Source organism: Symphodus melops, assembly GCF_947650265.1.
Source record: "Symphodus melops genome assembly, chromosome: 5".
In the NCBI taxonomy this organism is placed as follows: Eukaryota; Metazoa; Chordata; class Actinopteri; order Labriformes; family Labridae; genus Symphodus; species Symphodus melops.
The window spans coordinates 13,932,696-13,952,980 of NC_136695.1; the positions used below are offsets into that span (position 1 = coordinate 13,932,696).

Sequence of the window (20,285 nt, forward strand, 5' to 3'; positions counted from 1 at the left end):
ACACACACACACACACACACACACACACACACACACACACACACACACACACACACTCTCTCATACACATGGGCGCATTAAAGATGCTGAGCTTTGCTCGGCCTGGGGCCATTTCTCTTATATATCCATAAAACAGTACATTATTTCCCTGCGGCTTGAGGCTTATGACTGATGTGCATGTCACCTGTTTGGACGTTATTGTCACCCCTTTAAATAAAGCCATCTGAATACTAAGCCTTACAAAGTCATTTGAAAAGTGATGAGCGATCTCGCCTGATATTTGCATCTTTATTTGTTGTTCTATCAAACACGATCAAGGTATTGGGTATTGCAGGGTAGAAATGTATGGTTTTTTAAGATGGGACTTGCAGTTTAGACAAACATATTATCCAGACAAAGACATGCCTTTCGAATAAAAAGGATTTGTTTTTGGGATAACAGCATTTGCAGTAATGATTTTATTCAGCCATTCCTGCATAGGCTGGATTCTAATCTCCGTTTTTACCAGATATCCATTAAGTCAGGATTGGCTGTTGGAAGCCCCTGATGGTTCCTGACTTGTAGGAGGAGAGCAAGCAAGAACTTATCTCTGTCTGCAGACCCTCCACACAGCAGCACATGTCAGGTCTGGAGAAGCAGCCTGCCTGATTATTGGCTTGATCCCACAGTGCTCTGGCTATGTGACTGAATGCTGTTACTGTAGCATATCCTGTGCTCTCTCACACATGGAGCATTTCTGAACCTCCCACGGCTAATAGGTGACTTTTACTCTCCAGCGTTCTTATAGTGGAATGATGGTTGTATATACATTAAGGATAGACAGAATTATACATTGGCATACTTTTCAATGGCTCACTACTTTTCCCATCAAGCCCACTGAGACCAAATTATTCCAGTCAATTTGAATTGATGAATATAAGTAGTAAATTGAAAGAGGGAGCAGTGAAAATCCAAAGAGTTTCATCTGCTGAGGCTGGAGTCCCATTAAAAAGGCGATATCATACAAGAGCAACAGCGGCAGCAGATGGCTCCAGTTGTTTAAACCTCAAGGCCCTGTCAGAAAATTTAATATTTCACTTGCTAATTATTTTGATCTAAACTTGAGCGCCGTGACCCTCCCAGCTCTCGTTTTGCTGCCAATGTGAATACTCACATACCTATTTCAACTACTCTCCAGCAAGTTTGATTGCTAGAAACAAAAAAATGTTTCGACAGAGCAATTCATACTGAGACATCAATACATCTGCCCACATGCAATTAGAAAATGCTTGAGGAATTAGTGCAACAAGTAAAATGTCAGTGCAATTTGAATAATTTTGTCCATGAAGACCTACCAAGTAATGTAGAAAGGCAATCATTTTACAGTACGTTTCTTAAATTAATCAGAATAAAAAGCACGTCAAATATAAAAGAAAACGGAAGAGCTCAAGGCATCAGTGGGAATCACTGTAGGCACTGTTCATTATGGTTTGATCCTGTAAGAGTACTGTAGTGTTTCTTATGTGTAATCAAAAGAGATGAATTGTTGAAATGTAAAATGTGCCAGTTACATCGGGCATCAATGCTGTTAAACAATTCAAGAAATATGAGTGGCTTCTCTTCTGTATGTGTTGTCCCTCAGTTTATCACATCAGCAATAATCTACATTTCTGCCCCTGCAGCCAAATTCTGTGGAGACCCTGGTGTGCCTGCCAAAGGACACAGGGAAGGACGCAGTTTCATCTTTAAGTCTGAGGTGATGTTTAGCTGCATTGGTTCCTACGTGCTGGTCGGATCAGCGACACGCATGTGCCAGGACGACGGCACCTGGAGCGGATCTCAACCTCGATGTATAGGTAACCTGGAGCTCAATCTGTGTTTATTCAGATAATCCACATCATAAATAGGTCAATACAGGAATACAATTCAGTCAACTTTACAGTCATTTTATGCTTTGCAATTGTTTTATTCATCACAAACCTGAAGTTTGAGTTTGAGACATTACATACGAGTTAGGATTGAAGAGTCTTGTATGCCAGGTATTTCTGCTGTCAATGAAAGAAAATCACAGGACATTTTATGAAGCTAATTATAATAAATGATTATTCGGTGGGGTTTCTCTTTATCAGCATATTATAAATAACAAAAACAGTTGAAGGTGAACTACAATCAGTGGATTGTCATCTGGCGCGAATGCAAAACTAAATCACAAGATTGAAATACATTTTTTATATTGTTACCTCAGGGGTGGTTTTTATATCTGCAGCAGAGTGTTGCTGAAATTATTAATGGCCCAAGAAACTTGTTATCAAATGGATGTGTCTCATTTTAAATTCTGTCTCAGCAATGATTAAAAGTCTCAAAAGTCTATATTTAATAAAATATTTAAAAATCCAAGGAATTCATAGTCAAAGAAACTAAAGATGTCAGGGTAATTCTGCTCATGTTTGCATGTGGCTTCAGTAATTGTCCTCTAGTATATGTTACACAAGAGAGAAATTGCTTCGACATTATCTGCGATTGCCCCTCCGTCATATTTGTGCTTTTTTTTTTTGCTCTCCTGCAATTCCCCTGCTCATCATAACAATGATTCCTTCTTCCAGAGCCCACAAGAACTACTTGTGAAAACCCAGGGACACCGGCCCACGGCTTCATGAATTACACGACAGGCTTTAAGGTAAAATGTGGAAAAACCTGTTATGGACATCTTTTAACTGGATGAATCTGAGGGGAATGTGTGCCCGAAAATATATGCCAAACAGGACTGATGAGACTTTCCAGTTAGAGAAAGTCTTATTTAAACTTATCACAACACATTTTATATGGACTTGATTATCCTGACATATATACTCTGATACTACTTCACTAAATTGATTCCATTCTTCAACAAATCTCCAAGTGGTTGATACTTGAGCCTGTCTGTTGTCCCTCAGAGACACAGGTAGATGTTTGCATCAACTCAAAGTACCACTCAAAGCTCCCAGCTCTACTGGGTTATCTGTATGAAGTGTTCTTCAAAATGGACAGTTGCCAATGAATGTACTAGGTAGAATAGTTATTTATTCCTTTGGATGATGTTATGTGTGTGCAAGAGCTACTGTATGCAGTGATGTGGGTTTGTATCCATCGCAGGTGGTTGCACAGAGGAAAACAATCTGAATGTTTTTGCCATTATGTATGTGAATAGACATTGTTCCTGTATAGATGTAAAGTATTGTGCAATGTTTTCTATTCAAGCGTGTTTAAATGGAGCATTGCTGAAATGCATCAAATGTAGAGTATGTTGATATCATGAACATCGGTGTGCTCAGTTGCTCCCTTGAGATGCTTTCAGCCAATGTGTTTCATTAGATTTCTCCCCTGTTGCTTTTAAAGTGTCACTTTCAAGTCAAGTGCAAACAATTTTTCCGCATTATTCTGTGGAATTTGAAATGAAATTTGTCCCACATGAACGCAGAGGCAGCTTGTTATGTGGACCACTGCTTGTAATGGCTGTAGACTTGCATTTTCTGCATTACTGTAGAACTTTGCGAGTAGGTAAAAGCGTTGAATCAGAGCGTTCTCTGACGACACTGTGTGGAAACGGTCAACTGGGGTGAGATGGTTGCACAAAATACGTCCTTTATTCAGGTAACATTCAACAGTCATATATCTGTACCCTGGAGTTCCCTCACTTTCTAATGTCTGTATACCAGTTGAGAACAGGCACATGGGCCATCGCCTCCAGGAATAGCCTCCATCTGCCTCCGCACTCTACAGTAATCATTAAAAAAAAAAAAAAAGAACTTTAATGTGCTGCACTTTCTCAAAGCTCTTTAGATTTGATGCTTGGAGCTTATTGGCATTTGCATCAGTGTATCGACTCTCTCTTTGTGTGCTGTCTGTTTGTGGCCAGGTGGGCAGCCGAGTGGATTTTCAGTGCCAACAGGGACACCTACTGCAAGGATCCACCACCAGACTGTGTTTGCCTGATCTTACCTGGACCGGTACCCAGCCTACCTGTATCCGTGAGTGATTGTTCGCCATGCTCTCTTTGGCTTCATCTTTTATATCACCCTCTTTGTTTTTTCACTTCCCCTTCTGTCATCTTTTCTCTCTTTTTTCTCTACTGCTGGCTGCTCAGAGACGTTTTATTTATTTTTTTCAACTCTCCCTCTGTTGATGTCTTTCTCCAGTTCAACTTCTCTCTTTCACCCATTCCTGCCCGAACTTTTGACCTCCCAGTAGATTGCAGTTTGCACCTCAATCACCCTACCGCCCCATCATTCTGAGAAAGAGCTGTTGACCGTGATTACTGTCATTTGTGTTTGAACCACCTGAACTGTTGACCAACACCAATCTGTGCTGTTTCTTCAAGTCGCTTTCTCAAGTCAAGTACTTGTTTTAAGGTTGTGATGTTATTGAGTTTCTTTCAGATACAGCATATAAATTAAAATATTCCCAATTCAATTCTCCCTTTACTCTGCGTTTAGCTGAGCTACACACTAACTATGTATATAGGCAGTCACAGAATTGCATGATGATGAGGGGATTGGAATGATATTTTAATAAGAACACCAAGATGTAACATCCACTTGAATTTCTTTCTTGGACATGACCTTCCCTTATTTCTCTGCCAGTTCTACTCTGCAGTGAGGCGTTATAATTGTGATAAATTGACAATAATTGTGATTGTGAGAGTATATTTTAATAGGAGGAGGACGTTTTAAAGGGATTGTGTATCCATGATTATGTGCATCATGCTGTCTTTTATTGTGTATACACTCTGTAGACAGTTTATTAGTTTCACTTAGCTATACCTAAAGTAGCATCTTATGGGTTCATTACTTTAAATCCCATGTTCATGAGGGTAATCATGTTCGGTTTTTTGGTTCAGACAGGTGTTGATTCATCTTTATGGTCTTTTTAGAGGCTGGTGTTTGTTGCCCTGTTCTGTTGCATTGCGTCATGCCTTGAAGTTCTTTTAATATTTAGACTCCCCTTATAGAAACAAGTGGATCAATGAGTGAATGTGTGTAGGCACATTTCATTTATTTATTAAACTCTCAGATTCATTTTTAAACAGCTCATACATAAGATATAATTGAGGGAATCTACAAACAATATTATTTGCACTGCCAATAGCATGCATTCTATTTTTTTATGCCTTCTTTAGAGATAGGACAGTGGATAGAAGTCAGGGAGGATGGAGTTGGCAAAGTCATGCCATAGCCTCCGTACATGTAGCGCTCACTCTAACCACTAGGCTACCAGAGGCCCCCTAATTGATTTATTGTATTTATTTTGATACATGTAGATCATACACAGTCTCTTCCTCTCTGCTTTATGCATGCACATCTGTCAAAGTCTGTGAAAGTGATGGCCCAGTCCTGTGAAACACACATTTTCTCTGTGCCAAAAGAAAATACCAGTAAACATGATAATTCAACAGAAATGGAAAATGGACCCCTAACTGAGGGGATAAACAATAATCTTTGATATTTTATTTCCTTAAAGTCACTTTCAAGTCATCAACAACCAGTTGTCTTGATTCCCCTCTGAGGAAACCTAATGCATATTAATGCGACTTTCATTATTATGGAAATATATGTGAAGATTGTAGCGTTGCTTTTTGAAAAGTCGTTGGAAGACATTTTTATCTGCAGCATCTTAGCAGGCTGCTGCTGGGCAGGGCAGAGACACAAGCGGAGATCAGGAGTCAAATCCATTCTTCACTGCTGATTGAGGATGGTCAAATGTATGGGCATGCAACATGTTTAAATATGACGACTAGAGCTGTATAAAAGGGTATATGGAAGACCTTGTGGTCATCAACTGATGAAACCAATGTACTGTATGTTAACAGACTCTACTTGCATAGAGACATCCGGCCAGGTAGACGTAACTCTATGTTATTTTCTGAAAGGCGGTGTTGTTTTGTATTCAATGCACAAACCTTGTCGAAAATGTGTTGATGAATACATATATAAGATATTTTCATGACTTAAAAGTGGGCTTGCTAATTAGAACAACAGATACCATTTTAAATACCCATGCATATATTTCAGTTTGAATGTCCTGCACTGCGAGCTTCCTGTATTTTCCTTTACTAATGGATTTGTGTACAAAATAGCAGTCATATATTTTCATAGTGGAAAACATAAAACAACATGTTTCATTTCATATAACCGTGCTGCAAAGCCGCCCACTGAGATGGCAGTCTGACAGCAAGTCCAGATTTCATTCAGGATCCAAATCCTTTGATGCTTTTAACTTACCGTGCGCGTCGGTTCAGCAGGTGCAGTCTCCACGTCAGGTTTGTCTGTCTCTGCTGAGGGTGCAGTGTGTCAGGAGCTGCTCTCTGGCTCTGCTCCATCGACGCTGGTGGTTTGAAAAATGTATTGATTTTCCTCTGCCCTCGCGCTGTCCTTGTTAACTGCTGGAATTAAACTAAAGACATGTATCTCTGACGGTTACCGGATACTAGGAATCCAAACGTGAATAAAATCTCAATTTGATCAGATTTCTTTTTCAAGGAAACTTTAAATTAAGCCTTAAATCACCTGATTTTCTACTAGCAACCAGACATAAAATCTGATGATATATTTAGAAGGAAGCAGAAGTACTCTTTGACTTCATGAAACATGACTACTTCAACTGCCAAGTTGTAGAAACAACAAGTACAGCATATTGTGTTCATTTTGTATTTTATTGTAATCCTTGATTTTAGCATAATCTTGTTACTGGCACAAGGAAGAAACCATTCTTATGTTACAGATCGATGGATGGATACTGGACGAACGTTTGAAAAAAACACTAGACAAACCACAGACAAAACTTCAGAGACATATAGAGCAGCTTGTAACATGTAAAATCAGTTGTTCTTGCATCAAGCCTGCAGCCTTTAAATTAAATTTATGAAGAAACACTTGAGCAGATTTATTTAACTGCTACTAGTTTTAGTTCATCTGATTTTGAGAGTATCCAAAAAAGATCCACAAAAGTTAAACCAAAAAGGCTACTGCGTATTTTTGCTTTGAAATAAAACTATGAATTCATGTTAACTCTGCTGATATAAAACATTCTTTTTTACATTTTTTGCTCACACGGCCCTGAAAGTGGACAAACAGACACTGAGGCCCGTGTGGCCCAGAATACAAAGGGGGGAATCTGTGGTTAGGTATATGCATTCAATATGAGTGCTTTTTTATGGATCCAACACTCTGTTTTGACCCTCAGTCAAAACAGTAATAAATCCTCTAAATACCTATCTCCAAGATGAAATGGTCCTCTGTTACTGTGAAGCCCCTAAAATGGATTTACACGTGAAGCCAACCAATCTTGTTCTGCTGCTGAAAGCAAAAACCTGAAGGGATTATCAACACAGCACTCCATGTAATGGATGCAATGGACAAGTCAAGTTTAATTTAACTGAGGCTCAGTCATGTTACCTTTCTATCTTAATAAGGTTTGTGCTTATGGGTACACGACACATATCAAACCCACACATTTCTGTCCAGCTCATTACAATGTATTAAAGCTCAAAAATGAACAGTGTTGTGCCTCAATGCATATACACATTTGAAATTCAGAGCACGGGTGACAATTTTAACGAGTTCAGGAGGTTTCTGGTTGAGCCTAAGCTTGAAATAAAACACTACCAGTGTTAATGCTGTGTTAGTTACCAAACTAAAAGCATGAAGAGTAAAGAAAAGAAAAGAAAGTAATACAATGTTAAAATTAAAAAGTTAACTTTGTGCTCCTTCTTGTGCCCTTGCTGTTCTGTCTGTAGCTGGCCGACCTCCATCAGCCAGGCTGTCTCTGTTTGTCCGCCTTTATCTGTCTCCATCTGTCTGGAGCCTTAACTAATGCAGTCTGTCTCTATCAGAGATATCAAGTTGAACGAAGAACACTACATGTTGTTGTGTGACAGAAGAAGCAAAAGTGTCTTTTGAGGCCTGATGTAATCTCAAGAGAAAGAGCCGTTGTGCTGTTTGAAGTCTAAATAAACATGGTACTGTCAACATAACTTGATGAAGGATATGACATGTCTTTGATACAACAATTCATGGGCCTTGTAAGTGTCTTCTGCATTCATGGTCTACAAACTCTACAACCACTCTGGACATGTGCTGACAGTTTGTCATCTTAAATGGGTTGCTTAGACTGGTGCTCAGGAAGCGAGGAGGCGGTTGACTGAATTATTTAATTATTTATTATTTATTTATTTCAGTCCCAAGACTTTATAGCTACAACAAACTCTACAAATCAGTTTGTTCTTGTGCTGTGCAGTATAAATAGTTAACAAGTTAGATTACCCCAAGAACAATTTATCAACTCCTAAAAAAAAACTAAAAAAAAACCTCTTATGTACTTATGGCCTGTGTTTCAGTGGCTATACGACATGTAAACATTAACTGCTGGGTTTTAGCATGCATCTTTAACTTAATGCACTTAATGTTCAAAGACTTTTCTTATTTATTGATTTATGCAGTGCAGATAATTATGTCAGAAAAGAACTAAGTCAACGTCTGTGCTGCAGTATCTGATATGTGCTCAGCTCAAAGTATGAAGGTAAAAGCAGCCATTGACATTTCTGCTGGAGAATTCCATTCTATGCAAACTGGACCTCGCCTCATATTTGTGAGACTATCAAACCTAATGATGTCTTACTTCAAATAAAATAAAAAGAATAATGAACATTTGTTCTGTTCCATGTCAGTTTGGAAACGTCTCCAGTTGGATGGTGGCGGGTTAACTTTCATCAATATCGCTATATCTTCTCTGTTTCGGATGCAGATATCTTGTTCACAAAACATCATTCTACATGTTAGTATGATCGATGGAATATCCACGAGACATGCCAAGAAATTATATATTCTTTATTAATATTATTTTCCATACCTTTAATGAAGAAAATGTTTTAATTTTGAGAAGGCGGTGTATCATAATGCCATAATGCCAAATACAAATGATGGATAATACCTCCTCAAAGACTTAAAAGTAAAACTACAATACCTTTTTAAGCTTACTTTACATTAACTTCATTATTATACTTAATTTCAGAGCCATATGTCCATATCAGCATAAAAAAAGTTCCATAAATATAAATGTGATACAATGACAATAGGATCATTCACATGTTCACAGTAATCAAAGGAGTAGATTATGTCACTTATGTGGGCTGAGTTAGCACCGATATGACTCATTTTTTAAACATTTGTACATACAGTGATAAGTACAGCATGACACCTTATTAGAACTTCATTACCCATCTTGGTAATTTGAGAAAGATCCTAAATGCATCTTTATGTGCCCCCTGCAATGTTTCCATTTTAGTTTGACTTTAATTGCACCACAAGTGAGCAGTATAATGTGGGGTACAGTAAGCTATCAAAAGCCCTTTTTTTTTACTTTTTCTGCGCATTTTGGAAATGTGCCTGCAAACATAATCTAGCTTGTGCAAGACTTAAAGACTGACTTAAACAAGGAAAATGTTGCTTCTGACCATCTTTGGTTTCTGCTATCATTTTGAGTCTTTTAACATACTGTCATACTGCCTAACACAGCAAGAGCAGGATCTGTGAAGTCGTCACTATAGTGTGACAAGATGACTAAGTCATCACCATATATCAGGTGGGTCTATCTCCCATCGTACATTCAGTCTTACAAGCTTTTATATTTTCAGAAAGATCCTAAACAGGAGAGGTGACAGAATTCCACCTTGATGGACCCCATTAGTCACTGAGAATGGTTCTGCTAAGCCTGCCCCCTTTAATGCAATATTCTCTGTAGATCAGAAGGGCCCCTTCGGTTTTTATGATTTCATAAACAATATAACATGATTCACTGAAATCTTTGGATGCATCCAGGAAATCAATAAATATTGTAAAAGGTCATTTGAAAAACGTAGGTGTAAAAAAGGACTGTGTTGAAATGTCGGCGTAAAACTATAAGGTTGTCAAAAAACTGGAAATTTGAGTAAAAACACATGACTCCTTTTTAGAAAAGGAATAAAGGATCTCTTTGTTATGTCCCACCTCTGACGTACTCGGATGGAAAACAACCAACCTTGATCTTTTATAAAGCCCAGAAACTGGGTTTCATTCTGGCATCGTTTGCCGCCTTATTGCCTCTAATGCCATTAAGACACCATGAAGGACCCATTTGGAGCTTTGACTCAGTCGCAGCTGTCTCCCATTTGACATCTGGCAACATATTCTTTCATTCACAACCTGAAAATAATTTAGCTATTTTCACATTATTGTTGACGCCTCAGAGCCTGAATGTTCAACCCCTCTGTGTTTTGGTGGTGCAAAGTGATTTGCATAATATTTTGTTTTGTTGGGTTTGTTGATGTGAAAAATTAGACTAAGTATACTCAACCCACTCATGAGCGAATGAACATATTTAATATGTTCTATAAGCAGAGGGTGTTTTGGCAACAGAGCAATAACAGCTTTTGTCTCAAGTTTCTGATTCAGTGAAAGCTTTACAGCGCTACCTGAGATTAGCATGTCACTATACCTTTCAGCTTTTTGAGATGGAGTCATTTGATAAGCTAAGTAATTCTGAGCCAAGAAGGTCAAATATGAATCAGAGTCTGGAAAAACTCCAGAACAACAAGGCATATGTTTGAAAGGTTTTTTTAGTGAGCTCACTTTCCCTTGTAAGCCACATGAATGAATCTTAGCGAAATGTTGGGCACTTACTGACATTTCAATCAGCCTTGTGCTTCAAGCGTTCACAAGTGACCTTGCACACTACTGTATATTTTCCCACTCATAATGGAAAATACTCCCTAAGATTTAAAATGACATCACTCAAACAATGCTTTGCAAGACCACTGGTGAGCTTTTTCTACTTCTGTCTCAACCTTGGCTTCCGTATGGATAGTTTTTAAATTGCTACTCAAATGAGATCAAGGATATAGGTAAATGATTATGATTATCCAAAGAGTAATTATTTTATTTAAATTCAGTTCTTGTTTTGCAGGCAAATTCATTTTAAATTGAGAAGTGTATCTCCCAAGCCACAGGTTGCCATTTTAATATTAGAATGGAACGAGACATACTAAAGTTTCAATATGCTCCCTAATAGCTGCCCAGACTCAGTTAAATTATAAAATCTGTGCACTTCCTTTTTCTGACCTCCCCAACCCCTCCATCTCTCTCCCCCAAGTGAGTGCTTAATTATCTCCCTGTCTATCTGTACTTCCTCGTGTGTGTATGTTTGACTCTGTGTTTTCGTCTCCCCTTGAATGTGTGTGTGAAGATAGATGTGTTTGTACTAATGTGTCTGCCCACTGCTTCCTCTTCAGCTCACTCCTGCAAGCAGCCGCGGAGCCCGGCCAACGCCGACGTCGTGGGTCTAGACCTGCCCTCCTACGGTTACACTCTGGTGTACACCTGTCAGCCAGGTTATTTCCTCTCCGGGGGTTCAGAGCATCGGGTCTGCCGCTCCGACGCTAGCTGGACTGGCAAGGTGCCTGTGTGCAGAGGTACGTGGTTGGCAGAGGTGTGGGGGCGGATGAAAGAGTTGGCAAAAGAAGGAAAAGTAAAAATGACTGAGGGGATATTTGCAGATGAATAAAGATGGAGGGTAGAGGGGTTAGAGGAGTGTAACCATGTGTGAATACCCTATGCGCTTCAAAATCTGTCTTTGTGACATTTGCTCCACTGTTCCCTGATAGTTAAGTCAGATAAAACACTAATCAAATATAATGAGACACTGTGGTTTCTGTGATGTTCCCTGTAAACACACCTTGTCAATGTTCTGTCGGCTAATTGCAGCATGCCTGGTTAGATTCTGTTTTAGTGTGTACTGATTTCTCAGAGTTTGTGAGAACGGTGTCACCATAGATCTTTCCAAATAGAGGAAAAGTTTAATGCAGCAGGCATGTTGCAAATACGTTTTCAACATCCTACAACTGTTAAGCCTGGCTGTCTATCACGACATCTTTGTGACATACATATTTATGTTCTTCTGCAGTCGGTTCCAAATCACATGAGAAAACTGTCAAACCTGTACCAGGAACACCAAGCCCAAAAATAAATGGTGAGTTTTGAACTTGCACAAGATGCTGAAGAGGAATTAGCATAAAACCAGCTGTGTAGCATTTGCATGAAAGACTGCAGGATCTGTTACCTTTCTTTGATAGAGTCATATGTTTAACTTTATCTGTAATAAAAAGTTTAAACAAAGAATAAAAAGGTAAAAGGTAATTCATCCCCAAAATTCAATAGTTAATCACATTTTTTATTGCATGTTTGAAATGGTTTTATTTTGTGTAAGCTAAACTTAATGTAATAAATGTTTGGATTAAACCTGCTTTTATATTATAAGAAAATAAAGAATTTCCAGTTGATCAAACGTTTAACGTCATAAGGTGGCTATTACTTTTGCCTCGTCAACGGAGCTGGATGTGAATTCTTCAAAGTGAAATGAGGCATTCAAGGGCACTGCACCGTCAGTTATTTCCATCACTCTGTCGGCAGAAAGATGCTATGGTGGATTCATTTCATGCTGAAAAGGACATAATGGCATTGTTTTAATGCGATTACAAATATTGTATGTGTTAATTACTTTACATTTTAAAGTTGATGTTAGAGGTTTCGTGGTTGTGCCTGTTGGCTTCTGTCCATTTTTACACAACCCTTCTTTTGGGTCGCAGTACCACAAGGTCTGTTTGACAATTAAAGACAGACCTTAATCGCAATTCAATTACCACGTTAACATGGACAGCCCTTTTACAGAATAATACATGCATAAAAATGCAGAAGAGTTTATGTTGTTTATGATGATATAAATAGAACGTTTTAACTACAGTTCGTTAGGTGTTTGTTTACTGAACTTCAACAGGAAAAAAACCCTTCATGGACGACATCTTTTTACAACATGAACAACATGTGACTTCATAGTTATTTTTTTAAACCACCCTTGGTGTGTATCTCCAGGAACACTTGTGTTGTTCTGCCAGTTTATCAGTCCACAATATTTCTGTTCTTGGCAAAAACCTTCAATTTCACAACTGTAATTTGGACATTTGGCTTCTTAGCAACTGTCCTTCTGTCATGCTGATCTAAGATCTATGTGAGCTCATCGAACCTCTACAGAATCATGTTTCTGTAGAGGTACGATGAGCTTGCCAACATAATCAAGCTCACATCTACACATTTTACTAAAGAACAGTTAACAAAGCAGCTAGCACGCGTGTAGACTCTGCTTTTAGCTGTACATGTAATCAGTGATATGAGTTAATGAGTTAGGAGTTAAGACTCATAGTTAAGAGTTAAGAAGATATGAGTTAAGAATTGACGCTATACAAATAAAGATTGATTGATTGATTGATTGATAAAGATTGATTGAGTTATAGCATTGCTTCTTCAATATATGAGATCAACAAGTACGTCCTACATTACTGCTGCCATTTATAACATTCTTCCCGGATACAGGTAACTAAGTGTTCACTGAAACAGTCAGAGAGTAAGACGCTATTAACAAGCTCAGTGAGTCGCAAAATAATTTCATATGACATCTAACTCCGCTTTCCACTTCTAAAACTTGTGAATGTTTTGCAAGCAAGAACAGAAAACGATGTATTAACATAGTAATTATTCTGACTGTTATCAGGTTTAGTTCAGGTACTTGCTACAGTCACCTTTCAGTGAACATAATTGACTCCAATAATTATCAGTAGATAATAATGCACTTTAAAAATGCTGCAAAAGTTCTGTCAGTTTAAAATGATCTGAAAAGTTTTCAGGGAGCAAAGAGTTATCTCATGCAGAATGTACTGTACATAATTGTCATTAATTGGGATTGTCAAAGCATATAAGAGGCATGATAATATTCAGATTAAATTAACAGACTGCTATCAGATGAGCGATATGTTGGTTGCATTTCAAATTGTATTGCCATTTTGCAGTCTGAATACAAGTATTCAGCCATTATGGAAATGTAATTAAAACTGGTATTAATCAGTATCTTTATGTTAGCCGCTGTTGGTTGATAGTCTGATTTTAGTTTTTTTTCTTTGTCTTTCTCTCCTGAAGTTCCAGACGATGTCTTTGCCCCTGATTTTGTCTGGAAAGGTTCTTACGATTACAAAGGCCAGAAACAGCCAATGACTTTGACAGTCACAAGCTTTAATGCCACGACAGGAAAAGTCAATGTAACTTTAACGGACAGCAGCATGGAGTTTCTGCTCTCTGGTGAGTCATCTATACATCATCTGTCTTCCACCTTCTCCCCTCGCCTTCTCTCACTACCTGTGTGCCACTTCCATTTATTTTGGTGTGCGTCAATCAGTCAATCTCTAAGTGATCTCATGCATGAGAGTGGAAATTAACTATTGGCTTTAAAGACGGATGTATTAGTCTGGGCTGACTGACTTACTGCCCACTCAAGTAGTCACTCATCTCCACCGTTCCTCCCTCAGCTGATTTGTCATCTGTTTTCATCTTGTCTTTTGCTTTTCTTTGTTTTTTTTCTTCCAACTTTTTTGATTCTTTTTTTTTTTCTTTTAATCTTTTAATTCCCTTTACTCCCCTCATCTCATTCTTCTCACCGCTTCTTGTTTTCTCTCTCGTCCTCCACCTTGTAGGAGTGTACAAGCGCCTGGAGGCACGGTTAATGCTCCTGCTGTACCAAATGAGAGCCCTGGCCCACAGCTCTTTGAACAGGATTACTGATGAGACCTGGGCAATGGATGGATTTGTGAGTATACACAGAAATTTGCAGCAGCTGGCCAATGAAGCTGAAATTAACCAAAAGCTTTAACTATCTTTTCTTTAATTTACTGTCATTGATTCATTTATTCATCTCCTGTTCAGTCAGACTGACAAGAAGAATATTGCATGCAACAGGGCTGAAACTACTCAAAATAAGCCTTTCTTCGGTTTGAAACAAGCCAGTGTTTTCTCATTATGAGTTTTTTTATGATTCTACTTACTATGCCAAGAAAGGGGAAATACACAACACATGAGAAGAAAGTGCGGCAGCCAATGGAGTAGTAATTTCCTTGGTTATTGTCTGTGTTTGTTTCCATGTATTTACATTGGCCGTACATCAATGGGGGCTCTGTAGGATGCACTTGAGCATTCCCACATTGACAATTTTGCTGAATAAGCTCCGACACACCTGACATCTAAGGGACTTGAAAGAACTGCAGAACAGTTTTTGTTGGTGAAATTGAAAGTCCTCCTCTGGAAAAAAAAAAGGGAAAAACTTCAGCATCCATTTATAACAATGTGTGACAGGTGACTGCATATAAATGAGCTGTTGATATCACACTTTACTTCCACTACAGAGAGGTTTCAAACACAAAGATGTTATTTTTAAACGTAGCATGTGGTGATTATCGTACTAAGCAAACATATTCATGGTTTTCATGTGGTGTGGGGAAGACGTCAAGCTCTTAAGTGTCAAGAAAAATATGATCATTGTCATGCAGCACAACACATTGTCTCTAAAGCTCAGTGTAATGATCTCCTCCAGGTTTCAGCTGAGCCTGAGGGGGGCAGCTATGTGTTCCAAGGATTCATACAGGGTAAAGACTATGGACAGTTTGGACTACAGAGAGTTGGTATGTGTATTTCTATGTGTTCACCTTAAATCACGATTGGAGGCATGCGGGTGTGATGTGGGACATTACATTTAGTTTGCAAGCTGAGTGTTATCCAATGTGCACGTTTACACCGGTGTAATGAAGACTTAAATCTTAACTTAAAATCACTGTAATGAGCTAACGAGGGATTCTATAAGAATACAGAAAATGATTAAGCTCACATATCTATTGAAGTTTCTTTTTGCTGATGAAAACCTAGTATTGTAAATCCTTCTTCAATGACGATGTATAAAACCATAGCAGGGTTTATCAAAACTGAAGCAAACTGCGTTCAATTTCCACCATTGACCATTTGCATTACAAATTTAAATGTATTTTTTATTTAATAAGGACAATGAAATTCACCACAGTTTATAACATGAAAGTTGAAATCTATGTCTTATTTCCATCTCTTGTCCCAACAGTAGTTGGGGCGATTGAGTAAACTTCAATGAACAACATCCTTTAACATAAAAGCACATTGCAACACTAAACTTATGGCTGTCACTCGCTTGCTGTCTCCATTTAGGCGACATAAAAACTGACCACAGATAACTGATTGTAGACATAATTAACTACATGATTGTTTCTTTGTGTTGATAGCATACACACATTTAAACTGTGTTGTCCCAAATACCAATAATCTGCCATCCATCTCTGCTGTCATATAGCGCAAAGCAGCTTATTCCCTCTGCATTACTGTCCCTCATTTCTTTGTGCTCAACATTCCCGTCGTCATCATCTCATGACTGTCTTCAACACGATTATCACAGTCACACTGATTATTATCGGTGTGATCTTTATGGTTGTCTTCTACATCAACTCGCTGCTGCGTCTCTGACTTGTCATCTGTGTGATCATCTTCCTCTCCATTATCATCCTCATCTTCGACATCATCATTATCGTCAACCTCAGATGATACGTATCGTTCTATCCTTCCAGTCTCTTTCAACACTGTTTGTCTGTTGCCATTTTGTTAATATGAATATTTTAAAATCTGCATTCACATCACATTCGCTATATTGACTATTTCCCATCCTTGTTGTCTAAATATAATGTTTTTATTCCAGGTCTGAGTTTGAGAGAGAATATAACCCTCGCTGACCCTGAAACCAACGCCTCCACAAACAGCAGCTCTGTTGCTGTTGCTATCCTAGTGCCTTTCTTTGCCCTCATCTTTGCAGGCCTTGGGTTTTATCTCTACAAACAACGGTATGTAATTAATCCCTCTGGCTTCCAAAGTAGCTTATAAACTAAATGTAGTAGCTGCTATAGGCCGTATCCGCTTGTTTAAGAAGAAAGTAGAATAATGCCACGTTGGGGGCCCCCATGTTGATAACTTACCATAGATTTGCAACAACAAGTTTTGAGAAAGAGAGATTGAAATAGATGTTTATTCATTTGCAGCCAAAGAAGATTTACATCAAGATGAGGTAGATGGAGCCAGATGGCCCCCATCCACAGCATGCTTTACTGCTGTGAGGTGCATCATTTGAAACAGTAGCTTGAACGTGGGGGACTTCAAAGCATGCTGCAATAACAGTCTAGGTGTTACAATTCAAACCACATTGCACAGCTGCATAGGTTTGACATTTTTTAATGAACAAGACCTTGATGTAATATGTGATGAGCTGTACAATATGTCCACATACACACACGCTGAATGAATGTGTTAACTGTGTCGACAGGTGGATTTTGTCTTTATTTGAATAAAACACCTCATAGAACATTTCTTCACTGAGAGTCTGTGACATGCACATTTTGCTCACATTCTGTGAGATGAAACTGGCATAGGGCTTCTCCGACTGATCTTTTCAACAATAATTACCACTCAGTCTCATTTACCTGCTGCAGCTGTCCACACCAAGATAATGGGAACATGTTTATAGGATTGGAAGGAAGGGAAATAATTTTGTAACTGTCACTCAGCTAATATGCAACCTGCATTTGTTCCCTCTAGGAAAACAGATAAAGCTCAGTACACAGGATGTTCCGTCCACGAGAACAACAACGGACAGGCTACGTTCGAGAATCCCATGTACAACACAAACACGAAAGCTGCTGAGGGGAAAGTCGTCCGCTTTGACCCCAATCTCAACACCATCTGCACCATGGTTTGATGTCTACATATTGTGAGGGAGAAACAGAAGGAGAAAAAGAGTCCCATACAGGGAGAATACAACTTCTCCTTGTTTGCTTATCATGAATATATATAGACATTTATATTTTTCCTCTTTCTGATGACATAAAACAAAGACACAGTATTGCTCAGAAATATAAAGCACACTTTCAGCAACATTTATTGCAGTTGCAATCCATCGTATACAGGATCTCAAAGATTAATGAGAGGAAAGGAGGGTCCCACAACTTACCAGATCTTCCCATAGGTTGGAGATGAGAAGTGTACTTTACACTCTGTGAGTGTTGGCTTTATGAATAAAATAGCCTCTGGCATATAGATAAAATAGAGTATTGTATGCTCTGAAGTATAAACATAGAGGGGTTACATCACATTGCCAAATGAAAAATTTTACTTTTTTCTTTTCAAGAAAGCAGCCCAGATCTAGACCCCTCACTTTCTTGTTTTCTTTGTTTTGTTTAAGTCTTTTCTTGGAGTCGAGGAGCCTCTTGACTGTGAGCTGATCGATGAAATCTTTAGTCTATTTCCCAAGCAGAAGAGTTTTTGAGAGAATATGAGAACGGATGAAAGAAAATAAACTGCCTTCCTTTAAATAGCATCAGTGCTGTGAACTTTTCAAAGTTATGTGGTCAATTAGATCTTTCCTGGATGGTACCTCAATCTGACAAAATATACAGGCGGGTATTTAAATACTGAGCCCGAATAAAATGCTTTCAGTGCTATTGCAGAAGCCAGGGATGTTATTGTCACAGTGCATGTTCCCTGAGAACAATACCTTTTCTTTATAGATGTAGTCAACAATGGGGTTCATTATCAGGTTGTATGCAGAAATGTTCTGTAAGTATGAGTTTCTATTGCTCTGCAGTTTGAGAGTCTAATCATAGGCACACTGCACCTTTCAGTTTTATGGTTAGGTTGGGCTGTACCTTAAAGTATTTATTTGACTTTTTCTGAAGTTCGACTCTTTTATAATTGTTTTATTTTCAGTGATATCCGTTTTTTTGTCCCAAAAACACCACAGTCGGGAGTGAATTAACCCCTACCATGACCCTGTATATATCATGAATTGCAAAGTAGGATCACCTTGCTTAATTATTTTATTGAATGACAAAGTGAAGAATCATTGCACAGTACTTACAACTGGTCAGGTTTCCCAGAAGATAATTTAAGCCTGGATGTTGATAAATCAATATCACATATAGTAGGTAGTCTAATGATGGAGGAAGCTTGTTGTCTCTCTATCTATTTTTTAGTTTATAAAAAGACATGGGTCTGCCTTACACTAGATGTATACCAAGACAGACCAAATACAACTTCTAAATCATGTCTGGCCCTTGATGAACTGAGCAGTGTTTGTTGATCTTTAATTCTTTTGGGAAATCGTGCCTTAGTCAGTAAATATCTGATTCACACTCCTACTCTGAGGCACCTGATAAATACATGGTCTTGGCCTATTTTATGACACCCACAGTTCCAAACAGTTTAATTTTCTTTGTCTTACTGAATCATCAGCTTCTGCCAACAAATGTACAGAAAACATAGACAAATTTGCACACTTAAAACATGAGCCACATGAAGTATTTTATTATCATCTGAGCCCACCCGTGTTTCAACATGAACTTTGACACTGTCATCACATTTCTACATCATTGCAGTGCCTTGAAAATGTATGGGCATATGTTTTTAATGAAGACATACCATTTGTTGCATAAGTAAAAGTGTTCATCAGTGTAACTTACCTGCACAGTTCGCATTGGTTTAGCTGAGTGATGTCAGCTCAGATGGTCATGAAGAGGTGTGTTAGAAAAGCAGCTCATAGTTTCATACCTGTGCATGTTGGCAAAAAGTGTTCAAGTATAGCAATTGCTGCTATAGTACTTTGTACCACTACGTTGTCATTGCTCTTACATTTTGTACATTTATACAGTTTTGATACTTGATGGCATTCTTTGGCAAGATGTCTTGTGTTATCAATATGTAATATATTTTGCGATCTCATATTTCTAATGGAAGAGAAGAGAAAAGCATATGGAAAAAACTATATATGGAGAGTCAGCCTCACCTTGGACTAGAGTAGAATGCTTTTAAATGTACCACACAATTGTTTTCCTGTTCAAAAACCTGTGTATATGAATATGTACATATGAAAAAACTTTTGTAAAGAGATATATTTTTTATGCAAATAAAGCATTTGTAAGTTATTGAAAATGTTGTGTAAAATTTCACTTGTAAATGTCATGTAATATCAAAAATGTTTTGTATTTTTTTCTTTATCAGCAATGTATAAATCCTTAATTTATATATAAAATATCAAATAATGACCCTCAATGTTGCTATTCTGATTTATTAACAAAAACTTTGAGCCTTTATTTTGTGTACTCTGCTACACTATTTTTCAAGTTAGAAAAGTCTGCAGTGAAGACGAATAAGAGCCTGGATGTCTCAGTCTACTGCTTCTTCCTTGTACAACTTTACAATGTTTTTAATGAGTTTTCCACTGACTGACCACTGCTCCGTTTAGCCAAAAAAAAAAACACGTTATCGCTGTCTTAAGACTTTGTAGATCTTTAGACACTGCCT

General features: G+C 38.1%; 1 protein-coding gene across 3 annotated transcripts in view; it reads left to right on the forward strand.

Moving 5' to 3' along the window:
* Window positions 1–20,021, forward strand: part of LOC306823539 (CUB and sushi domain-containing protein 3-like) — a 218,788-nt gene extending 198,767 nt beyond the window's left edge. For all 3 annotated transcript variants that reach the window (XM_079343128.1, XM_079343130.1, XM_079343129.1), the window contains exons 61-70: window positions 1,662–1,835; window positions 2,583–2,656; window positions 3,875–3,986; window positions 11,279–11,458; window positions 11,950–12,015; window positions 14,013–14,171; window positions 14,564–14,676; window positions 15,457–15,544; window positions 16,636–16,777; window positions 17,526–20,021. In XM_079343128.1, the coding sequence (XP_079199254.1) occupies window positions 1,662–1,835; window positions 2,583–2,656; window positions 3,875–3,986; window positions 11,279–11,458; window positions 11,950–12,015; window positions 14,013–14,171; window positions 14,564–14,676; window positions 15,457–15,544; window positions 16,636–16,777; window positions 17,526–17,685 (1,268 nt within the window). In that variant the 3' untranslated portion in view covers window positions 17,686–20,021. The remainder of the gene's footprint in view (window positions 1–1,661; window positions 1,836–2,582; window positions 2,657–3,874; window positions 3,987–11,278; window positions 11,459–11,949; window positions 12,016–14,012; window positions 14,172–14,563; window positions 14,677–15,456; window positions 15,545–16,635; window positions 16,778–17,525) is intronic.
* The last annotated feature ends 264 nt before the right edge of the window (window positions 20,022–20,285 follow it).